We start from the raw sequence: 23,713 nt of genomic DNA on the forward strand, positions 1-23,713 counted from the left end.
TTTTTGGTAATTTTATTTTGCCTGATCCGTTGTCACCAGCAGCTCTAAGATGGCTGTGCTAAAATTATTCCTCCTCCTACGCTCTATCTTATTTACCTTTCCCTGTTCTCAGTATCAAAGAGTAAAATCTCTTTGAAGGAATCAGATTTCTAAACAGACACATTTGCATGTTAACATGAAGGATTCTTCTTCAACTGTGAATGAGTTTTCTACAAAGGTGTATGTATGCATGTAAGATTTAGGTGGGCCTGTTTCTCCTGCTTATGAATCTTTGTTTGCTACTTTATAAATTCCTTTTCTTTTCTCTGAGGAAAGGATTGTTTCTATTAAAACAAACAAGTGAGAACATAGAATTTCCTACTTTGCTCTGCATAACTCTTGTTTTCTTTTTTGGGGGCTATACTGGGTCTTCACTGCAGTGCGTGGGCTTTCTCTAGTTGCAGTGTGCAGGCTTAGTTGCCCAGCGGAATATGGGATCTTAGTTCCCCAACCAGGGATTGAACCCGCATTGCCTGAATTGGAAAGCAAATTCTTAACCACTGGATCATCACAGAAATCCCTGCATAACTCTTGATGATTGATATTATCAAAGAATATCTTTAGAAAGTAGTGCAAGGCAGGAAGCAGATAAATTTTTGGTGACTGTATGACTCAATGGTATAAGGTCTCTTTGATTAGTTTGTAGAACAGAGTACCTACCTCATCCAGCATCTTTCTTTCTTTAATAGACTGGATGACCCCTGAAAAGATCATAGAAAAGACAGGTTACACAAGAGCAGAAGACCTCCCTTCATGGAGGTGGATGGTGAAGTGATTCACATAAGAGTGTGGGAGAAATAACACTGAACAGTGATCCTCTCTTTGTAAAACCACAGCTCCTTAATAGACTTCTAGAAGAGACCGTTGATGCTTAATTTAACATTATAAAAGTGCTTGCTGCACGTGGATTTCTGCCTACAATTAAATAAATCCCTAGATTTTATGCTTAACATTGCCAGGAGCAGATTAGGTCCTATTAGTTATCAAAAGAAAAACATTTCCCCCCACACCACCAGCGTATCTGAACAAAGACATATGCACTAAAGATAAAACTTAGTTCAGTGTTACTGTTAAAGACCTTTCCTTAATTCAGATTCAGCATCAGCAAAAACCTTAGGTGTTAAAATGTTAGGTGTCAAAATGCAATTTGGAGGTGTTAAAGGGAAGAGGGGAAAAATTATACGGTACTTACAAAAATAGCTAACTACCCATTTTCCTCCTGCAATTCCCAGAAAATATTTCAGTGTCCGTTCACACACAAACTCAGGATCTGCAAAATGGAAAACATCCAAAGGATTAGAAGTTTAAAACTAAATTAGGAAAGGCTGCCATTAAGAAGCTGAAGCACCCCAGGCTCCTTACGCTACCTGAGATCAGTCTGGATGGATGATTCTAACACCTCTGGTGATAGACTCAGAGGCTGAAAGCAGTTATAATTCTAACCAGCCAGTGCGGATCTTTGGAAGTTTGGAAAAGGCTGACAGGAAGGCAAGATCACGGGAAATGTCAGCCCTATTTTCTAGATGCCAATGCAGTTAAAGGTGTCTGTTATTGTGCTCAAGGAATTACCCATGTTGGTAGTATTGATATGTGTGGATGGGGAAGATCTATTTCACTAGATGGTACATGTGAAAGGAGAAAAAAGTATTATTGAAATCCTAAATTTGAAATGTCAATGTAAGTGATGAATTTTCACCCCTAGAACTTCTACTTGGGGAATCCTAACCCTAATTCCTAATTCCCTTCCAAGTGACCAAAAAAAAAGTATTTTCATAGTTTTCCTCTTTTCAACCTAAGTATTTTAGAAAGCAGCTGAAGAATTGCTTCGGTTTTTTTTCGTGTTTTAAAGGCCCCTGTGAAGGACTAAGGTAACTCAGGAAAAAACACTTAGTTTTAAACAGGAGAAATGTATTTAACTAAATCCTGAACACAGCAGGCCATCTGCTGGGAGTAGCAACTGCTGTTCTTCCTAACCAGAATTCTTCACAAATTAAAAAAAAAATCTCTGCCCCTCACCACCCTCCACACACAATTTTTTAAAGCTTTTTGTTTAACTGCCGTGAAGGCTGATTTAATAATATGTTTTACACACAGAAACTTTAGGTCATTTCTAGTTTAAAAGCAACAAATGTATTATTACCTTTGAGTTTAAAGACTTGAACCACTTTCAATTTAATTTGCATTTTAAAGTTTTCTTTTCACCTATCAGCAGCCTTGATCCAAACCTATAGCTTAAGATATATTCAAGTTTAAAGATATTCATCTCTACATTACTTAGTTCACAGTACCTTGTTTTGTTGTCTGGTTCCTGTGAGCATTATCCTCTGTCCCTGTGGTTCAATCGTAATACAGTAGAAACCTAAGCTCTTAGGAGTTTTAAGGCAATGTGTCCCTGCCAAGGAGTCTTGATCCCACGCTCAAGAACAGAAAAACCCCAGAGAGGACTACAGAATCCATTTTGTTAGGGAGGTTTTAGGGGTGTGCTTCAACCTGCATCTTCTGTTTGCCACAGGAACCCATCTTTGCTTTCTAGAGCTCATGAGTGAGCCTAACTCCTTCTCCAGACAACGACTCTTCAGATATTTGAAGACGCTTGTCTTGTTTCCTTAGGTCTTCTTATTTCTTCATTTCTTCTTCAAATGACATTGCTCTAAATTCCCTTTCCCCATTCCCTTCATCTACCTCTGGATAAACTGTTGTCAGGGACCAGTGTGAAAAGAAAGCATGGTGCTCAAAACAGAGCACATATCTTTCAGGAGCTCACTCTAGAGGGGGTGGGGTTGTGTGTGTGTAGGGGGTGTCAGAATCATCACCTCACTTGCTCTGGCGTTAGGCTTTTGTATCACTAAGGCCCAATTTCAAATGAGCTTTGTTAGTGGCCCTGAAATGTTTACTCAGATTTACCTTACAGTCAACTAAAAGCCTCTGAGGTCTCCCTTGTCATCACATAAGTGGAACTTAAGATTTTAAAAGGGGAAGGTGTCGGACAAATGAATTTTCCTTTCTTTTTCCTTTTTCATATGCTAGGCTATCTCAGAGCAATAACTGGACTTGTTTCCTGAAAAACTCTCAACCACACTGAAACTAGGGTTGGAGTGGGGTGAGGACATGGAGTGGACATGGAGCCAGGGTTTCCAACCACCTAGATTTTGAATAAGCAGATTTCACTTCTACTCATTAACCTCTTTGCCCCATGTGTTTCGCTAGGACTTGGGCTCTGTCCTACCCAGAAAGCCCTCACACAGTATAGTCCAGGCAGGGTGGACTAGAAGTGATTCATCGTTCTGGCTTATCATTCTCCAGTATTAACCCAAAATAAAAGAGGTTCAGGAAGTAGCAAAACTTATTATTTTTCTTTTATCAGGTAACAACTGACTACTGGAAGAAGATCATTCATGCTATGCTTAACAAATACTCCCATTTCTTCATATAGTTTTACCCAACATTACATGATGAAGTCGCTCAGTCGTGTCCGACTCTTTGCGACCTCATGGACAGTAGCCCATCAGGCTCCTCTGTCCATGGGATTTTCTAGGCAAGAGTACTGGAGTGGATTGCCATTTCCTTCTCCAAGGGATCTTCCCAACCCAGGGATTGAACCCAGGTTTCCCGCATCGTAGACAAATGCTTTACCGTCTGAGCCACCAGGGAAGTCGTTTTACACAACAGATATAGCATATTCTGTAAAGGCTCTTGGTATACCTGTTTTCATAATGACATGAGTAGTCTCTTCAGTAATTAGATTAGTTAAAGTGACGTGATGTTTTCTGGCAAATTTCTGCACAAGCATCTGAAACCAAACCAAATATTACATTATAACAAATTACCTCTAGTACACAGCTTGAGAGTTAGTTATCCCAGTTTTGAATTTCCATTTTTTCTCATAAAAGTACACCCTTTTTATTCTAATATGAAGTCTCAAAATAAGTAGTAATTTAATAAAAATTATGTACAAATCAGAGGAAGAAATTCTGAAGTAGTCTGTGCTAACAGACATAGAATTATAACCAAAGATTCAAAATAATTTTAATTTTCCCTTTAATAACAGATATGCAGATATCATTTGATTCCCTAAGATAGTTTCTTTGTGGAGTGACACCCTTTTATATTGTAATTTAGATTTATGAGTCTATACTTTATAAACTGAGGGGTAACTAGCCTATACAGAAAGTTATGCTTAGATAAGTGGCTTATAAAGAACTAGATTCACCCTGGTGACAGTTTCAAAACATTCAAGTCAAGATGCTTCTAAAGGTTAGTACAAATCTATCAATTCCTCTTAAGGAGAAGGATTAGAAGAGACACACACTTGCCTCAAAAGAAATCTAGAGCCTTTGAGCTATTATCTAGCAACCAAATAAAAAAATCAATAGGCAGTAAAAGAAATTAACCAGATCCATTATGGACACAGCTGACATAATTAGCAGCTACTGCCTGGTAAATAATTTTGTTTACTAAGGGTCATCATTGACTAGTCATTGCCACCCACGCCAGTATTTATGGGTGCTACGACTGCAGTGGAGGCCTAGCAACTTTCTTTCATGCTGCCTCACTCCGTACTGCCACAGGGCACTGAAAAAGACAAACTGGAGAAGTTAATGATATCCTCCCCCTTTTCCTACTGCCCTCTGCCAGGATCATTAGCAATTCTGAACTGATTAATTGCTGAAATCCCAGCCTTGAAACAGTGTTCAGTTAGAAGAGCAACTGCTGAAAAGATCATCTTAATATGGGCTTCAGAATTAATCATGTGTAATACAGTCAGAAGCTTTCATAATAAATTTACCACACTTCAGCAAGTCTGAATAGAGTTGAAAAGTTTTCCTCTTTGCTTGTTTAAAGACAACAGTACCCAAGCCACTTAGAATCTAATATGCAGTTCAGGATTGCCCAGGGCAAGAAAGATTACATCATTTTAGCCTCCTCTGAAAAGCTGATCTCACAAAACAAAGGAATGAGAAATGCTAATTTTCAACGAATAAATGAGAATTTTAGATGTGTTGGCAAAAGACCAAAAGCAACACTATCAGACATAGGTATGAATTTTTAGAGCAAACAGCTATTCTGGGCACATGGTTATGAGGTGAGACTTCTCGCATTATTGATGAGATTCACAGTCTCTACTAGGGCAGTCATAGCTTACTTTTTGCCATTTTAGTAGTGAGACATGTCTGGCCATAGAGATCAGGTGCAGCTGCTAACCTATCAACAAGCTAGGATGAGAAATGGCTCCTATCCCAGGAAGGATATATCAAGAAAGATATTTAAGAATGAGTGTGTGCAAGCTACGTTGCCTCAGCTGTTCAGCTCTTTGTGATCCTGTGGACTATAGCTCGCCAGGTTCCTCTGTCCATGTGATTCTCCAGGCAAGAATACTAGAGTGGGTTGACATGCCCTCCTCCAGGGATCTTCCCAATCCAGGGATTGAACCTGAATCTCTGATGCCTCCTGTATTGACAGGTGGGTTCTTTACCATGAATGCCACCTGGGAGGCCTCATTTAAGAATGACTGAATCATTTCTCTGCATGCAATAAATGACATCCACTATTGAATCTTTTTGGAGAAGGAAATGGCAGCCCACTCCAGTATTCTTGCCTGGTAAATCCCATGGACTGCAGAGCCTGGTAGGCTACTGTCCATGGGGTTGCAAAGAGTCGGACACGGCTGAGCAACTTCACTTCACTCACTCAGTATACGGAGAAGGCAATGGCACCCCACTCCAGTACTCTTGCCTGGAAAATCCCATGGACGGAGGAGCCTGGTGAGCTTCTGTCTATGGGGTCGCACAGAGTCGAGTTGGACATGACTGAGCGAATTCACTTTCACTTTTCACTTTCATGCATTGGAGAAAGAAATGGCGGCCCACTCCAGTGTTCTTGCCTGGACAATCTCAGGGACAGAGGAGCCTGGTGAGCTTCTGTCTATGGGGTCGCACAGAGTCGGACATGACTGATGTGACTTAGCAGCAGCAGCATTGAATCTTTTCAACAGTGAAAATAGCTGAAGCTCCAATACTTTGGCCACCTGATGTGAAGAACTGACTCATTAAAAAAGACCCTGATGCTGGAAAAGATTGAGGGCAGGAAGAGAAGAGGACAGCAGAGGATGAAATGGTTGGATGGTATCACTGATTCAATGGACACGAGTTTGAACAAACTCCAGGTGATAGTGAAGTGTTCTGGCATAGCCTGGCGTGCTGCAATCCACGGAGTTGCAAACAGTCAGACACAACTTAGCGACTCGACAACAACAACAAAGAATAGTCAAATTCATAGAGACGGAAGGAGAATGGTGATGCCAGGGGGAATGAGGTGTTATTGTTTAATAGGTATAGAATTTTAGTTTTGCAAGATGAACAAACTTCTGGAGACTGGTTGCACAATGTGATAAACTTATCACTAACAGAACCATACACTTAAAAATGGTTAAGAAGGTAAATTTCATGTTGTGTGTAGTCTACCATAACAGTATAACAACATCAAAACAATGTAATAAGCCAGGATTAAAAAAAAAAAAAAAGCAATGGAAAAATGCTACTATCTGATGATGTGCTTAGAACCAACTGAAATTTAATCATGCAGGTAAGTTCACTCAGGTAGGAAAAAGATGCCTTATACTTGTTTTTTTCAATAGAAAGAAAATTAAAATTAAAAAAGCTCTGTATCATACTCAACACTCTAATCTTTCTGCTAATACTATTTCCTTTAGTAAATATATACAAAAATAACTCATGCTATAGCTTTATCTAGGTATAAATTTTTAGAAATTAGTAATGGAAATTAAATTACATAGAAATGAGCTTGTTGGCTAGATTTCTTCCTATAGGTTATTTACAGTTAACACCCATTTAAAACCATCTGCAGTATATTAATGAAGGCTTGGTCGTTAGGGAAATACATATGGAGACACTCACGAGTTCTTTTGGGGTCAAGCCTGATGCCACCATAGAAAGTCTTTTGTTGCTTCTTTCTGTTGAAGATAACACTTCTGGCTTCTCTTTGCTCACACTTTCTTCCCTCAGGTTACACCCTGTAGTATTAGTAATGTGAGCAGCAGCTGGATTCTTGGTAGATTCTTCTACTCGAAACTGGGATAATTTCAGTGCAGAGGCTGTGGGTGGCATGCTGTGAACATGAGCTGGCTCTGGGGCTCTGTCTTCAGAGGGATCAGACTCGGGTTCATGAGAGAAGAGGCTGATTCCAGATTTCAGGTAAGGGGTTCCCTCTGGAAGGAATGAAGAAAGAAGTTTAATCTATATGGCCATGTATCTTGAATTATAACATCTAGTCTGCTAAGAATTTAAAAGATTAAGTAAGGTAAGAGAAAAATGGGTACATTAATAACACCGGGTAGATGTGCAAAGTGACAACTTTTCTAAAGGAAATCTGGCACGATGTGCAAAAGCCTTGTGTGTTTATACTCACAGTCAACAATTCTAGTTATAGAAATGTATCCTAAGGACATTAAAGAGGTCTGCACAAGTGTAGTCGTGGGGAGGTTCACTGCAACAATGTTTATAACAGTAAAGCTTTAGAAACAAACTAAAAGTCCAATAATGAGATTAAAAAAATCATGCCACATCCATCACAATGGAGTACTTACTCATCACATATTCCATTGAATTACAATAAAATAAAGAAATGTACACATGCACATTCATTGTAGAATTATTCACAATAGCCAAGAGGTGGAAGCAACCCAAATGTCTCTCAATGGATAAATGACTAAAGAAAATGTGATACACACACACACACACACACACAGAGTTTTTTTGTTTGTTAGTTGTGTTAATTTTTTTTTAGTTCATCTTGGCCATGCTGCTCGACGATCCCAGTTCCCTGACCAGGGATAGAACTCGAACACCTTGCATTGGAAGCATGGAGTCTTAACCACTGGACTGCCAGAGAAGTCCCTCACACAATGGTTTTTAAAGAAAATCCTGTCACATGCTACAAACATGGATGAATGTTGAAGACAGTATACTAAATTAAAGAAGTCAGTCACAAAAGGATAAATACTGCATGATTCCATTTGTATGAGCTATCTAGAATAGCTAAACTCTTAGAAAGTAAAATGCTGACTCCCAGGGAATGGGGGAAGAAAAGGGAGTTGCTATTTAACGGGTACAGAATTTGTTTTATAAGATGAAAAATTTTAGAGATCTACTGCATAATAATCGGAGTATACTTAATATTGCTGAGCTCTTAAAAATGGTTAAGAGGTAAATTTTATGTCTTTTTACCACAATTAAAGATAAATTAAAAATTTTTAAAGATACCATTTTTTTCCTTATAGGAATTATGTTTTATTTATTTATTTATGGTTGTGCTGGGTCTTCGTTGCCGCTTGGGCTTTTCTCTGTTTGCTGTGAATGGGGGCTACTGTTGTGGTTCCTGGGCTCTAGAGGACAGGTCCAATAACTGGTAAAAAGGGTTAGTTCCTCCAAGGCATGTAGGATCTTCCCAGACCAGGGACTGAACCCATGTCTCCTGCACTGGCAGACAAATTATTTACCAAACCCACCAGGGAAGTCTAAGATACCATTGATTTTTAAGATGCTACCTTATTTCAGTCTTAACATGAAATATGTTTATATCTTAGAATCCCTTAGATGCAATATTATAAAGCCTGCTTTCTATAATTTCTGTCATTTATCTATTTTAGTTCTTAGGGGATGGTTTTGATTCAAATGTATACTTCAAAAAAGTTTTTATCTTATATTGGGGTATAGTTGGCTGACAACATTGTATTAGTTTCAGGTATACAGAAAAGTGTTTCAGTTATAATCAAATGTATATTTTAATCTTTGGACTGTTTGTGAAGATTTTGGCACTGCCTATATCAGTGAAACTTAAAAAAAAAAGGACCAAATACAAATAGTTGACTAAAAACAATCAAAATGTTTTGAAATTAGAAAAAAAAAGACATGCTCCTGATATATTAAAGATGGCAAAGAAATACTGATCATGATTTTTTATTAGAAAATTAAAGTTTATGTAAACTGCCTAAAGATATATAGCATATTTTATTATTGATGACAAGAATATAGGTAGTTTGAAATGGCTTTTTTATTACTTATATTCTCCAACCATCTGGTACTGAACATATTAATACTTTTGTAAAGAAGGAAAAAGGGTTGAAAATGAGACAGCTACTTACGATGGTATCATTAAATTTTTCACTCAATAAATTATCAGCTATCATTACCAAATTAAAAAAATACACCATCCCCAAAACATTTCAGAAAATGTCACTATATCAGCAAGTAAGCACAGCTAAGTAGAATGTATGAGATTACTAAAAAGACCCCAGTGAATATGGCTAAATACATTTAGGTGCCTAAGAGCACCTTTTATGATGATGTGTTTTTGAGGATTAATTTAAAACTTTCTTTACTGATTAAAACCTTGATTTACAAGCCATAAAGCACACCTTTCAGTTATAGTGATTTATAAGGCATAAGATATATAGCAATTTATAGTCATTAATTCATAAAACAAGAGCTTACTTTAGAGATCTAACTCATTTTTCAATAAAAGACAGGATTAAAACTTTACCCTAGGGCCCTAGAACTCTTATTTAACAGTTGAAGTAAAATGTTTAGCAGTACCAAGAACTCTCTCATCCTCAAAACTGCTAGAGTTAAACCAATGTAGACAGATTAACAGTGGCAATAATTTTCCACTTGGATTAACATTCAAGCTATTTTTCTAACGGGTTTAGATATAACAGATGCATTCATGATAGGCTACTACATTAGAAAGTTGATTTACTCAGAATGTCTTTAGGTAAGACTCAGAGTAAAATAAAAGTGTTTTCTCCACCAGAGCAGATGAAATATTACCTTGATCTTGTCTCGGCAAATAAGACCCCATTAAATCTTGGGCCTCACACTTAGCCAGTTGTTGCTCCTGCATGTCAGCGACATTAATGCGCTTCTTTTGAGATGGGCAGTTTCTGTCCTGAAGACTCCTTGAGCTGTGCATATACCACCTATTACCCGGCAACTGGGATTTAGAAGGGGAAGATCTGGAAAAAAGGAAGAAAGCAGAAAACCACTGCTGCAGCTTGTGAAAGGACTCATCACACTTTCTGAACAGCCAAGGCATAAGTGAAACAGCTCACTGTCACAAGATTGGGAATGACTAGCGAAAGAGAACACAAGAGATGGCTAGGAGACTGGATTCATGATGTCTGCCAACATGTCAGGGCTGACATGTAACATCTCCCCTTAGGTGCTGGTCTGAGGCAGCTTATCTCCTAGCTGTTTAAAAGCATGTCAGCAAATTTCAGCAAATTATCCACTGACACTCACATTCTAGACACTATTTCAAATGAATGTATGAGAATCAGCTCTCATGAAAATAGAAAATTGATTAATTTTGACATTGTTACACTCATTCTTTCTACCCTATTTTAGCAAAATTCAGAGCCATCCCTACTTCCTGCCTTTTCAAGGTCCAAAATCACTCTAAAAACAAAAATCAGCTAGAAAACATCGTTAGAAGAGCATATGCACGTTGTAATTACTCTACTCTTCCAGGTGTTTAGAACTTTGCTGAATAAGATATTTACCTACAGATTTAAAGGACCTCAGAGATCAGATAATTAATTCAAATAATTATTGGGTATTTACTATGAGTCAGGCATTAAAGCTAGGCTCCACAGATTAAAGATGAGCAAGACCTGAACTGTTGCTCAAGAGTCTAGTAGAGGGAGGAAGTTCAATCAATGTGTAGGTTCTTTAATAGAAGTCTCAGGAGGGTATACTGGGGTGGGGAAGGAGGAAGTGGAATATTTCATCTAAATATTAAATGGGTGATTAGCTCAATTGGATAAAGCACGGCAATGAGGTCATTACCTCTAAACACGGGTTCAGTGCTCTATCACAGCCACCAGGCCAGCATCCCAGCCTCAAAAATATATCCTCAGTTCAGTTCAAGAGGTTTGGAAAAGATGATGTGATTACATTATTGACAATATGTCACTATTCCCAGTTAGATAAGTGGAAATAGACGTATATTTGGTAGAAGCTCCATACGTATGAATTCCCTTTCTTTCCTAGAGTGGTGAGATGTGTGATTCTATCAGTTCTGAGACTCTTTCCTGGACTATCAATTTGGAATAACAGTCTAGAACTTGTCCTTTTATTTTCACTGTTATTAAGATCAAATGAAGGTACTTTTAAAACTAGGTAGTGTTTCATAGTCTTATATCAATAGTGATGTGAATAAAATCTCTGAAAAATATTCTGAATATTTTCTGGGGTAAATCAGTAGCTAAACTTTTTCTAGGAAGGCAAAAACTTCAATGAGGGCAAGTATGGCCTTAGAGAAATCTACCTTCAGCCTCCAGGCTTACTGAGGCTTTAGTTTTATACACACACACACACACACACACACACACATATATATTTTTAAACAATTTTTAAATTGGAGTATAATTGCTTTACACTGTTGCTAGTTTCTGGTGCACAATGAAGTGAATCATATATCCCCACGCTTGAACCTCCTTCCCTCCCACCCCTCACTAGTTCTCTATTTTATTCCAACATTGAGAAAGGGTAGATCTACTGTACATGCCTCATGTTCTAGCTCATGCCTGGTATAGGTCCAAAAAGCCAACATGAAATTAAACAAAAGAAGTGTCCTAGGGCAATGAGAGGTTAGAAATGTCTATGTACAAAAACCTAGAGAAAGTATGGCAAAAAAAAAATTAACAGTAAGAGTTTAATGTCAGTACAGGTGCTATTCAGTGTCCCAGACTTGACATTTATTACTTCTTACCTTTCCATTCCTGGTTCTTTATTTTTATTGGTAGAACTATCCAGAGATACTGGAAACTTGTCAGCAGACAGGCTTTCAGGATTCTGGCTTCTAGAATAGTCTCTACTTTTCTCTGAAGTTAATATTGCTTTAAGTGGAATGAGAAAACAAAGAAATCAACTTTACTGCTTTGTCTTGATGGTGATCATTTAGGCGAGATTATTGATTTTTTTCAAAAGCAGCAATCTGTGACAATCAAATTGGTTTTTAAACAGGTATACCAGACAGAATTATATAAACATAAGCAATACTGCACCAAATGGAACTAAATCACTAAAAAATAATAATGACAATAAAAAGGAACACTTTAAAACTGGGTAAATAAAGATACCCAGCTGAGACAAGGTTGAAAAAATCATATATTTATATTTTTTGACCCTGAATGATAAAGAAAAAGAATAGGAAATGAATTTTTATCTCTGCTGCAAACTACACTCAAATCCTCTCATATAATAGGGAAGAGAAAGTACTAGAAAGCACAAAGCACATCCCTCTTCCATCCCTATTTGCCTCCACATCAAAGATTGTATAGGATGGGGTTTAAGCTTCTACATGTGTGTGGAAACAACAGGGAGGGGTTAGATGAGAAAGAAAAAAGAGGTGACATTTTGCTTCACATTTTCAATTATTAAGAAAATAATAAACTGAAAAACCAATACAAATGAAAAACTCAAGGTGCCCACTGATAAGGAACCTAGAAGTAATATATGGAACTAATGATGAACTGGTGCAAGAAAGGAAAAAACACAGAAGAGACCCAAGGCAAGTTCTGACATGTTAGTACATCCTTTTTATTTATTAATTCCTCCAAATGTATTATTGTACCACTTCTTTCCAGAAAGTGGCTTAAAGGCAGAAATATTTAAAAAGCAAAAACAAATACTTAAAAATTACAAATGCCTTCTATCCATTACAAAGTCACTGACAACTGTAATTTATTTTGAGCTTTTATTAGGAAAGCCAAACTCCATACATCTAGACAGAAAAATGTAAACAAAGAGCTGTATTAATTAAACTATTTTTTAAGACACTGGGTAGCCTAGGGGGAAATAATCATTGATTTCCTGAGTTAATCCTCAAATACATTATTTATAGTTTCCTTTATAGTCATGTTTTCTGGACCTGTGCCTTTCTAGGAACACAAGAACCCTACCCTGGGGGTAAGGTGCTGAAACGAAGGAGGGTCTAACCATGAACCAGCGGGTTTTTCTTTCAACTGGAAAATAAAGTGTTTTTAATATAGGCATCATTTTCCGCCTAAATATAGGGTGATCACTGATAGAAGGTAATGTGCAGTCTCTAAGGAAACAAACAGAATTAACCACTGGAAAGGTTTTTTTTTTTGGTTGTTTTTAAAGTGAGAGAGTGGGAAGGGAAAGGCCTCAGACACAAACACAGATATTAAAAATCATTCTATCATCTGGACAGTTAACATATGAGTTCCTCTTTTCACTACAATAAAGCCCAAACTACAAAGAAAATAAGCTACCCTGAGTTAGGATGCAATAACTCAGTATTACTTAAAAAAACACAGGGAAAAATGTTTCTGCTCTTCTTTTTCCTTAATCCTTTTTTCATAAAAGCAGGGATCCAGTGCCCAAGTATTAGAATAGTATTGTAATCTCCCCAAAATCATTCCTTCATCTGCGGATCTTAACATTAGTTATATTCTTCATGGGTAGGGAGTATGGGTCAGACCAAACATTTAATAAATTTTAGTGACTGCCTATTAGGTACTAATAAGCATTGTTGCAAAGTATTGGGAAGAATGAAAGGAAAAGACATTGAAGAGGGAGGAAAGAGATACTGACTTGTGATAAGCCCTAAGTGTCGACAAATGAATGTACTGTAGGACAACAATCAGATTGTCTGAAGATTATCTCAGCTATAACAGACTATGATGTTTCAAATGCTAATGTTTGCTTTACGAATGACAGGTAATCCAGGAGGAAAACAAAAAGCAAAAAAAAAAAGCAAACTGCATGGTATGAAATAGCTTTACCTGGGAAGTACACATAATTTGTAATGGTTAAGAATACACTTGGGGATGACCCTTAGATAAACAGTAGGGCAGATACAGGCTGAGGACAGGACGTTTGATATAAAGACCTTAGAAAGGGGGCTTTCATCATCCTTAAAAATACTGAATCTTAAATAAAAACTTGTGAAATCTAATTAAGTCGAGTTTCATTCACTGCTAGTAATGTACTAATGTTGATTTCTTAGTCTTGACAATTGTACCATGGTAATGTAAGACAACATTAGGAGAACCTGAAACTAGGTAAGGGGTAAGAGTTCCTGCAGGAACTCTCCGTACTATCATTGCTCCTTTCCAGGAAATCTAAAGTTATTCAAAAATAAAACATTTATTTAAAAAACAAGTTATTTTAATACAGCTGAAGGTAAACAGAACTTTTCCCAGGATTAAGAAGCTGCGTGTTCCAATGCAGGGGACGTGGGTTTGATCCCTGGTAGGGGAAGTAAGATCCCACATGCCATGCACTGTGGCCAAAAAAAAAAAAACAGTTTCCTTGAATTTCAGTTAGAATCACACCAATTTAGGAGGGAAAAAGACACAAAACTTAAGCTATTAAGTTGATGCTCAAAATGTTTCAGAACTAAAGCCACAAAACTCCAAAATCCATATCCAGAAATTTTCTTTCAGTAACTCTAGAGTGGGCTTCAGAGTTTTGTTTTCTATTTGTTTTAATATTTATTACTTGGCTGTGCTGGGTCTTAGCTGTGGCAAGCAGGATCTTTAGTTGTGGCATGTGGGATCTAGTTCCCTGACCAAGGATTGAATCCAGGTCCCCTGTGTTAGGAGTGTAGAGTCTTAGCCACTGAACTACCAGAGAAGTCTCTGGGCTTCAGAGTTTTAATCAAGTGAATTAAAATATTCATTGAGGGGACTTCCCTGGTGGTCCAGTGGCTGAGAATCTACCTTACAACAAGGGGGGACGTAGGTTTGATCCCTGGTCAGGGTGAAGTAACTAAGGTCCTACATGCTCTCATGAGCCATAACTAGAAAGCCTGTGTGCCACAACTTTGTTGCTGAAACTAAGACCCAACACAGCCAAATAAATAAATATATTAAAAATATATATATTTATTGAGTACCTACTGTGTTCCAGGCACAGGTGTAAGGGTTCTCTGCCCGCATGGATTTTATATTCTAGTGGGAGGTAATAAGGAACTCTAAACAATATGCAAGACAAATTAGATATCGTTAAAAGTTAATAAGGGCTATGAAAAAAAGTAACAGTCTAAAAAAAAAAAGAAAAAAAGTAACAGTCTAACAGGGTAAAATGGGGCTGGAAAAATCAAGAGACTTAAAAATCACGATTAAAAAATACTGTGTTTATGGGTGATCCTGAGAAGTAGCATTTCAGCATTTTGAACAACGTATTCAAGTTATGCAAACAAAAGTGGTCATGGCAGACACTCCCTGTGGAGTTGGAACTTTTTTTTTTAACGGGGATCTTCTCATAATCCTCTCTTCCCCTCCTCTCAACATTTACCCACTACCTTCGGAAGATGTTATAATTTCATAAGAAAGCAGACCAATGAATACGTTTATTACAAAGGATAGAATAAAAGCTTTCTCTAAAGAAAAATGTTTTATATAGAGATTCGGAAGAAATTTTCAGTTTGTCAAATTCATAGTAAAACAGAATATATAAAACTATACCAAATTTGAAAAAAAAAATTTTTTGTGTACAGATCTTCAGGAAAAAATAAACACCCTTCCCAAAAAGATGAGATAACAAATTTACAGACATATTCAAAACCAGACAATAACATTTTGTCTCTGGTGCACTAAAATTGAAAGTCATCTGTTTTTAGACTGAAGATGGTGAAAGCATCAAAGAGAATTGTGACGGGTTTGAGATTTTGGGCTTCGTTATCTGGGAGGTGAACTGAATGAAGATAAAGTTACAAAGAACGTATTTAAGGAAATACATTTGGAACCACTGCCATAGCAACAGAGTTCCTAGCTTCTCATGCACGAGCTACTTACTGTTTCTGAACATAAAAACACTGCAAGGCACACTCTACAATCAAGGCGACTCTACTGAATAATTAAGAGTAGAGTTCCTAGAAAGACTCAAATGAAGGACCTTTGGCCCCTGTAGCACTGATGAAAGGAGCAATGAAGAAGGGACTTTAACACTAAGTTAGCTAGACAGCTATCACTGAGGTAGCTGTAAAGAGCACTGTGGGAGGGCCCACCATACCTGCCAGTTCCTAAGCACCAGCTCTCCCCTAGGACCCAGGCTTGTGTCTGGCACTTTTGCTTCTATTTAGAACAATGACTGATATGTTGTCTTTCACAGGCCTTTTCCAATTAAAATTCAAATTTTCATCTCACTTTCATTTATGTGAGGTTATTCCTCAGGTCAGTGCTCACTTCTTCCAGCTCAGAACAACTCTACCTGCCCGGTTACTCCAAATGCCTCCTCTTGTCTGGGTGATAACATTCATGCATAATTGGGCTTTCTGTGGATCAAGGTGCAGTTCCTAAAGTACGTAAATCGTGTCCTACTCTTGTGACCCCATGGACTGCAGCCTGCAAGGCTCCTCTGCCCAGGGGACTTCCCAGGCAAGCATACTGGAATGGATTGCCATCTCCTTCTCCAGAGGATCTTCCTGACCCAGGGATCAAACCTGCATCTCTTTGTCTCCTGCATTGGCAGGTGGATTCTTTACCCTTGAGCCAACTGGAAAGCTCATGAAGTATGTATAGACATCTCTCTCTACAAACCAAAAAGTACATTAAATAGAGTTTTGTGATCTGACACCAGTGTTATAGAAGTAAGTCTGAGTGGTTTTTAGAAAGTTTTCTAAAATTATGGGGTCACCTATTTCCAGCCTGCCCCATGACATTCAGGTCCCTGTGGGCAGCCCCATGGCATTTTCTTACTGTGGGTAGTCAGAAAGCAACCCTTACTAACACTCTTGGTCCCTCTGAATGGCAAATTAGTTGTAAGCAGGAACTGTAAGTAAGGCTCTAAGATTTCTCACCACGTGACTCAGCAAATACATGCTGAGCAAAGATCATAAAATACTGGTGCTGGGTTCATACCTTTCAGAAAGAGATAAAGGCTTAGAGAGGGAAGAATTTTGCTTAAGGTAACAGAGATTGGCCAGTATTACAAACCTCTTTCTGATGTGTCTTGCTCTAGATTTAGCAGGTGCTCTGGGCCACGAGAATCAGCTGTGAGGGAAGCAGAGCTGTGGGAAGGCTGGCTCCCGTGCTGCTCTAACACAGCTTCCAGCTCGGCCATTTCCTGCTGGAGCTTTAGAAGGTTATCTTGCATGGTATCCCTCTGCTGCAGACAAGAGAAAATGAAACCAAAAAAGTCACATGCTTTTACAATAGAATCTTGCCAGAAAGCAAGAATATGTCAAACCAATTAATTTTAGCATGGGAACTGAAATCACCTCGTATGGAATTATGAGTTCTGGCTGAACACCTTTTAATTTGACCATATTCACACAATTAATGCCCATGAAATTATTTCAAAACAATGTTAGAGGAGGAAGAAAAATTCCTCAAACCCTCTCAAGTTTCCCCTAGCAGTGGAAGTGCAGAGTCTTAACCACTGGACTGCCAGGGAAGTCCCAACTGTGATGTCTTAAAAAAAATTTTTTTAAATTATTTGGCCACACTGCAGGGCATGCAACATCTTAGTTCCTTAACCAGGAATCGAACCCATGCCCCCCTGCAGTGGAAGCTTAGAGTCTTAACCATTGAATCTTCAGGAAATTCCCAATGGTGATGGTCTTTTGAAGTTAGTTATTTTCTTTTAATGCTAGGGAGTAAATAAATAATTAAGGTACTTAAATACTTTTGGTATTTACAGTTAGCATGATTGGAGAAGGAAATGGCAACCCATTTCAGTATTCTTGCCTGGGAAATCCCATGGACAGAGGAGATTAGAGGGCGACAGTCCATGGGGTCGCAAAGGGTTGCTCTTTCACACTCAGGGTGGATTTTCGAACTCCAAGTCACACATTGAAGAACTACCTCATTTTATACTGCTTTGTGTAAAAATAAAGACTACCGTTTAACATTAAAAAAATTAGCATAAGAGTTAGTCCATACAAAAATGTCTGACTTCTGGCTTGTGAGGTCTCTTCCTTTTCGGGGATTCTTTGAACATTTATCTCTAACAGGAAGAGCACAGAGTTAACTCATTAACTTATCTATTTGTTCATTTAACTATTTGCTGACCACCTATTATATGCCAGGCACTGTCATAGGCTGGGGATACAGCCCTCGTGGTGCTGCCATTCTAGACAGTGACAGGGTACCTAAAGATCCATAGCCAAGAAGAACCTGCTAGAAGAAAGGGGCCCACAGAAAAAGCCCCCAGAAAGCCTGTAAGCCGTTACTGTTTTCAACTCAAGATAACAGGCTCCTCTTGCTTACGGGGCTCCTGATGTTTATTTCTCCAGATGAAGAAGAAACCTGCTTAGTCTAAGGTTTTTGATTAGCAAAGTATCAGGTAAGTAAGGCGCTCTCCAAAATACATATTTATCTTCTGTTAAAGACTTTTTAAAATTTATTTTTAGTTGAGTGGGGTCTTCTTTGCTACGTGAGGGCTTTTTCTAGTTTCAGTGTACAGGCTTCTCATTGCAGTGGCTTCTCGTTGTGGAGCATGGGCTCTAGGGCACATGGGCTCCTGTAGTTGCAGTGTGTGGGCTTGGTTTGTTTTGGCTCGTGAGCTCTAGAGCATGGGCTCAGCAGCTGTGTGGCATGTGGAATCTTCCAGGGCCAGGGATCAAACCCTACACTGGCAGGTGGATTCTCATCTACTGTACCACCAGGGAAGTCACAAAATACACGTTTCTTCATTACTTTTAGAAGGAGCACGTATGGCTGCCAGCAAACCCTGGGGAAATACAAATTACTTCACCCCATTTCTTCTTCAGATCCTTGCAAATGACTTTGCTCTCTACTAAAAACAAGTCATCTACTTTCCCCTGCTACACTGAATTCACAGTTTTTAGGAGGTTTTTATGACTGGTAAATGTATTCCCTGCTCCACAAAGGCTTCTACTGCTACCCTGAGACTGCAGTGCTGCCAGAGTGTCCACAGTAGCACCATTGCCACCACGTGGTGCTTCTGAGTAGTTCCATCATTGATTGGATCCTCCTAGTCAAGGGCTCACTGCAGAAATCTGGGATGAAATCGCAGGTATCAGATGAGGTTCAGGACCTCTATTGGTCACTACTGTCATGATCATCACCTCTAACTTCTGTGGCCATTAAATAGGTTAGAAAATCAGAAAATATTAACAGTAATGGGAGAATAATAGGTAGATAACTTTCCTTTAGGTTTTTCCAAAACAATTACTTCATAACTTGGACAAATTCCCCTATAGGCAACTGGACAGATATATTTGGCAGACTAAACCCAAATTGGTTACCAAGTTTTCCTGATCAGAATTCTTATGTTTCTTGAATTTGTCCTACTTTTCTTATCTATTTCTACTCTGCTACTCTGATCTCTACTTTCACTACAGCTAAGGTTCCCTAAAAGCCATGTTTATCATATCTCTCCTTCTCCAGTTAGGAACTTAGTAGTTCACCACTGCTCAGATAATAAGTTAACACTTTCTGAATACTATATAATTATTATTTGTTACTGCTCTCATGATAAATTCCTAAGTACAGCATTCAAAATAGGCCTTCATACTCTGATCTTCTCTTACTTCTCCCTAAACCACCACATATGCCCTATTTTCCAGTCACAATTTTGTGCTTCCTGGGCATTTCATGCTTCTGTGTCTTTGCCTTGATTTACTGCCTCCCTTCTCTTCCTACCTGGAAAAAAATTCTTCTCATTTTTTAAGGTCCAGCTTGACTATCTCCTTTGGAAGTCCCTACTAATAATACATCTCCTATCAGGAACATAATTCCTCACTCTACTTCATTTATATTGCTAATATATTAGTATTCCAAAGTGCAATACCTGACTCTCCGAGATGGGAACAATCTTTCCTTAAGCATTCTTGTATTCAAAACACCCAGCAGACAAAGCATTTAATAAGTATTTAATGCAGACATGAATTAATGAATTTAGTTAATCAGCCTTTGATAAAGAACAGACACTAATGATACTGAATTAGCATTTATCCCCTAAATACGTCCCCCCAGTTCTGTATAAACAGACTTTGGGAAAAGATCCCACTTCAACCATTTTGCTTGTTGGCAGTACTCTAGATTTAAGTTAGCCCTGAAATCTGACTTTGGCTCTATTTTGGGTAGATGCTTGATAAAAACACTTCACAAAATGAATCTTGAACAAACAGATACATCTCTAGGAGTAAGATCAGAAATATAAAAAACAAGGAGATAGTTTAGTTTATTGAATGTCATACATTCTACAATACGGCTAAAGCAGATGGAATCAGAAACCAGACATAACTCTAAAACATAAGGTATAAAAAGGCGAAAGCCATGTTGACAGAGCCCCAAACCCACACCCAGAAAAGATCATAGGAATTGCAAACAGAGAAAAGTCTTCCTAGGGAATTCCTTGGTGGTTCAGTGGTTAAGACTATCCTTGCATTGCAGCGGGCACAGGTTTGACCCCCGGTTGAGGAACTGAGATCCTGCAAGCCCCACAGCATGGCCAAAAAAGATAAAAAAGAAAAGACCTCCTGAATCCTTTCATGAATTTAGTCACCATGGCAATCCTGCAGAAGTGGAGAATATTGGCAACAGTTCAGGCACAGAACAGGCAGTGGTCTGACTCCAGAAGGCTTCAGTCCTAGAGGGATTTGCTCCATGTAGAAAACAGGCCAAAATAAGACAAGTCCTCTACCTACAGTCCTCAGAGCGATGCCAAGACTTAGAAGTTTAAAACTGGATACTACCCAGTGCTGGCCAAAGTATAGGAAAATGGGGGCTACCAAGTATTACCAGGGCTCAAAGAGCACAGCTTGGTTCAGTCTTTCTAAAGAACAATTAATAATGTGTCAAACACCAAAATTCCATACTAAGGAAGTCACTGGGGATATGAGCAAATTATTTAGTTATCAAGATAAAGAGCTATACATGATAGCAAACTGTATATTTTGCCCTGAAACCCTCATATTCAACCCTCAATTCAATTTTCACTGAAGAAAATTTAGTGACATAGTAAAAACAATATTAAGGCCTTGGTAAATTAAAAAAAATTGAAATCACTTCAAGCATCTTTTCTCTGATCATAATGCGGTAAGATTAGATGTCAACTACAGGAAAAAAAATCGCTAAAAATACAAACATGGAGGCTAAACAACATGCTTCTGAATAACCAACAAATCATGGAAGAAATAAAAAAGAAATCAAAATATGCATAAAAACAAATGGAAATGAAAACACGATGACCCAAAACCTATGGGATTCAGTAAAAGCAGTGCTAAAGGGAAGGTACATAGCAATACAAGCTTACCTCAAGAAACAAGAGAAAAAATCAAATAAATAACCTAACTTTACATCTATAGCAACTAGACAAAGAAGAAATTAAGAGCCCCAGGGTTAGTAGAAGGAAAGAAATCATAAAAATCAGAGCAGAAATAAATGAAAAAGAAACAAAGGAGACTATAACAAAAATCAACAAAACCAAAAACTGGTTCTTTGAGAAGATAAATAAAATAGGCAAACCATTAGCCAGACTCATCAAGAAAAAAAGGGAGAAGAATCAAATCAATAAAATTAGAAGTGAAAAGGGAGAAATGACAACAAACACAGAAATAAAAAGGATCATAAGAGACTACTATCAGCAACTATATGCCAATAAAATGGACAACTTGGAAGAAATGGATGAGTTCTTAGAAAAGTATAACCTTCCAAAACTGAACCAGGAAGAAATAGAAAATCTTAACAGACCCATCACAAGCACAGAAATTGAAACTATAATCAAACATCTTCCAACAAACAAAAGTCCAGGACCAGATGACTTCACAGGTGAATTCTACCAAAAATTTAGAGAAGAGTTAACACCTATCCTACTCAAACTCTTTCAGAAAATTACAGAGGAAGGTAAACTCCTAAACTCATTCTGAGGCCACCATCACACTAATACCAAAACCAGACAAAGATGCCACAAAAAAAGAAAACTACAGGCCAATATTACTGATGAAAATAGATGCAAAAATCCTCAACAAATTCTAGCAAACAGATTCCAACAACATATTAAAAAGATCATACATCATGACCAAGTGGGCTTTATCCCAGGAATGCAAGGATTCTTCAATATTCACAAATCAATCAATGTGATACATCACATTAACAAACTGAAAAATAAAAACCATACAATTACCTCAGTAGATGCACAGAAAGCCTTTGACAAAATTCAATACCCATTTATAATAAAAACTCTCCAGAAAGCAGGCACAGAAGGAACATACCTCAACATAATAAAAGCCATATACGATAAACCCACAGCAAACATTAGCCTCAATGGCGAAAAATGGAAAGCATTTCCCCTAAAGTAAGGAACAAGACAAGGGTGCCCACTCTTACCACTACTATTCAACATAGTTTTGGAAGTCTTAGCCACAACAATCAGAGAAGCAAAAGAAACAAAAGGAATCCATATTAGAAAAGAAGAAGTAAAACTCTCACTGTTTGGAGATGACATGATCCTCTACATAGAAAACCCTAAGGACACCACCAGAAAATTACTAAAGCTAATCAATGAATATAGTAAAGTTGCAGAATATAAAATTAATACACAGAAATCCCTTGCATTCCTATAAACTAACAATGAAAAAACAGAAAGAGACATTAAAGAAACAATCCCATTCACCACTGCAACAAAAAGAATAAAATACTTGGGAATAAATCTACCTAAAGAAACAAAAGACCTATATATAGAAAACTATAAAACACTGATGAAAGAAATCAAAGATGACACAAACAGATGGAGAAATAAACCATGTTCATGGATTGGAAGAATCAATATAGTGAAAATGAGTATACTACTCAAAGCAACCTATAGATTCAATGCAATCCCTATCAAGCTACCAACAATATTTTTCACAGAACTAGAACAAATAATTTCAAAATCTGTATGGAAGAGCCAAAGCAATCTTGAGAAAGAAGAATGGAACTGGAAGAATCAACCTGCCTGACTTCAGACTATACTACAAAGCTACAGTCATCAAGACAGTACAGTACTGGCACAAAAACAGAAATATAGATCAGTGGAACAAAATAGAAAGCCCAGAGATAAATCCACGCACCTATGGACACCTTATCTTTGACAAAGAAAGAAAGAAAGTGAAGGCGCTCAGTCGTGTCCGACTCTTTGCGACCCCATGAACTGCAGCCTACCAGGGTCCTCTGTCCATGGGATTTTCCAGGCAATACTGGAGTGGGTTGCCATTGCCTTCTCCAGGGTATCTTCCCAACCCAGGGATCGAACTCCGGGTCTCCCGCATTGCGGTCAGATGCTTTACCATCTGAGTCACCAGGGAAAATATACAATGGAGAAAAAGCAATCTCTTTAACAAGTGGTACTGGGAAAACTGGTCAACCACCTGTAAAAAATGAAACTAGAACACTTTTTAACACCATACACAAAAATAAATTCAAAATGGATTAAAGATTTAAATGTAAGACCAGAAACTATAAAACTCCTAGAGGAAAACATAGGCAAAACACTCTGACATAAACCACAGCAAGATCCTCTACGACCCAACTCCCAGAGTTGTGAAAATAAAAACAAACAAATGGGACCTAATCAAATGTAAAAGCTTTTGCACAACAAAGGAAATTATAAGCAAGGTGAAAAGGCAGGCTTCAGAATGAGAGAAAATAATAGGGAATGAAGCAACTGACAACAAATTA

At 37.9% G+C, this 23,713-nt stretch overlaps 1 protein-coding gene across 6 annotated transcripts in view; it reads right to left on the reverse strand.

Annotated features, from left to right (window-relative positions):
• BRCA1 (BRCA1 DNA repair associated) overlaps positions 1–23,713 on the reverse strand; it is a 68,886-nt gene that overhangs the window by 13,939 nt on the left and 31,234 nt on the right. For all 6 annotated transcript variants that reach the window (XM_069603731.1, XM_069603729.1, XM_069603732.1 and 3 more), the window contains 7 exons: positions 17,024–17,195; positions 11,827–11,953; positions 9,885–10,069; positions 6,954–7,264; positions 3,742–3,829; positions 1,232–1,309; positions 700–740 (listed from right to left, as the gene is read on the reverse strand). In XM_069603731.1, coding sequence (XP_069459832.1) covers positions 700–740; positions 1,232–1,309; positions 3,742–3,829; positions 6,954–7,264; positions 9,885–10,069; positions 11,827–11,953; positions 17,024–17,195 — 1,002 coding nt within the window. The remainder of the gene's footprint in view (positions 1–699; positions 741–1,231; positions 1,310–3,741; positions 3,830–6,953; positions 7,265–9,884; positions 10,070–11,826; positions 11,954–17,023; positions 17,196–23,713) is intronic.

The sequence above is a fragment of the Ovis canadensis genome, chromosome 11 (assembly GCF_042477335.2).
Source record: "Ovis canadensis isolate MfBH-ARS-UI-01 breed Bighorn chromosome 11, ARS-UI_OviCan_v2, whole genome shotgun sequence".
Classification (NCBI taxonomy): Eukaryota; Metazoa; Chordata; class Mammalia; order Artiodactyla; family Bovidae; genus Ovis; species Ovis canadensis.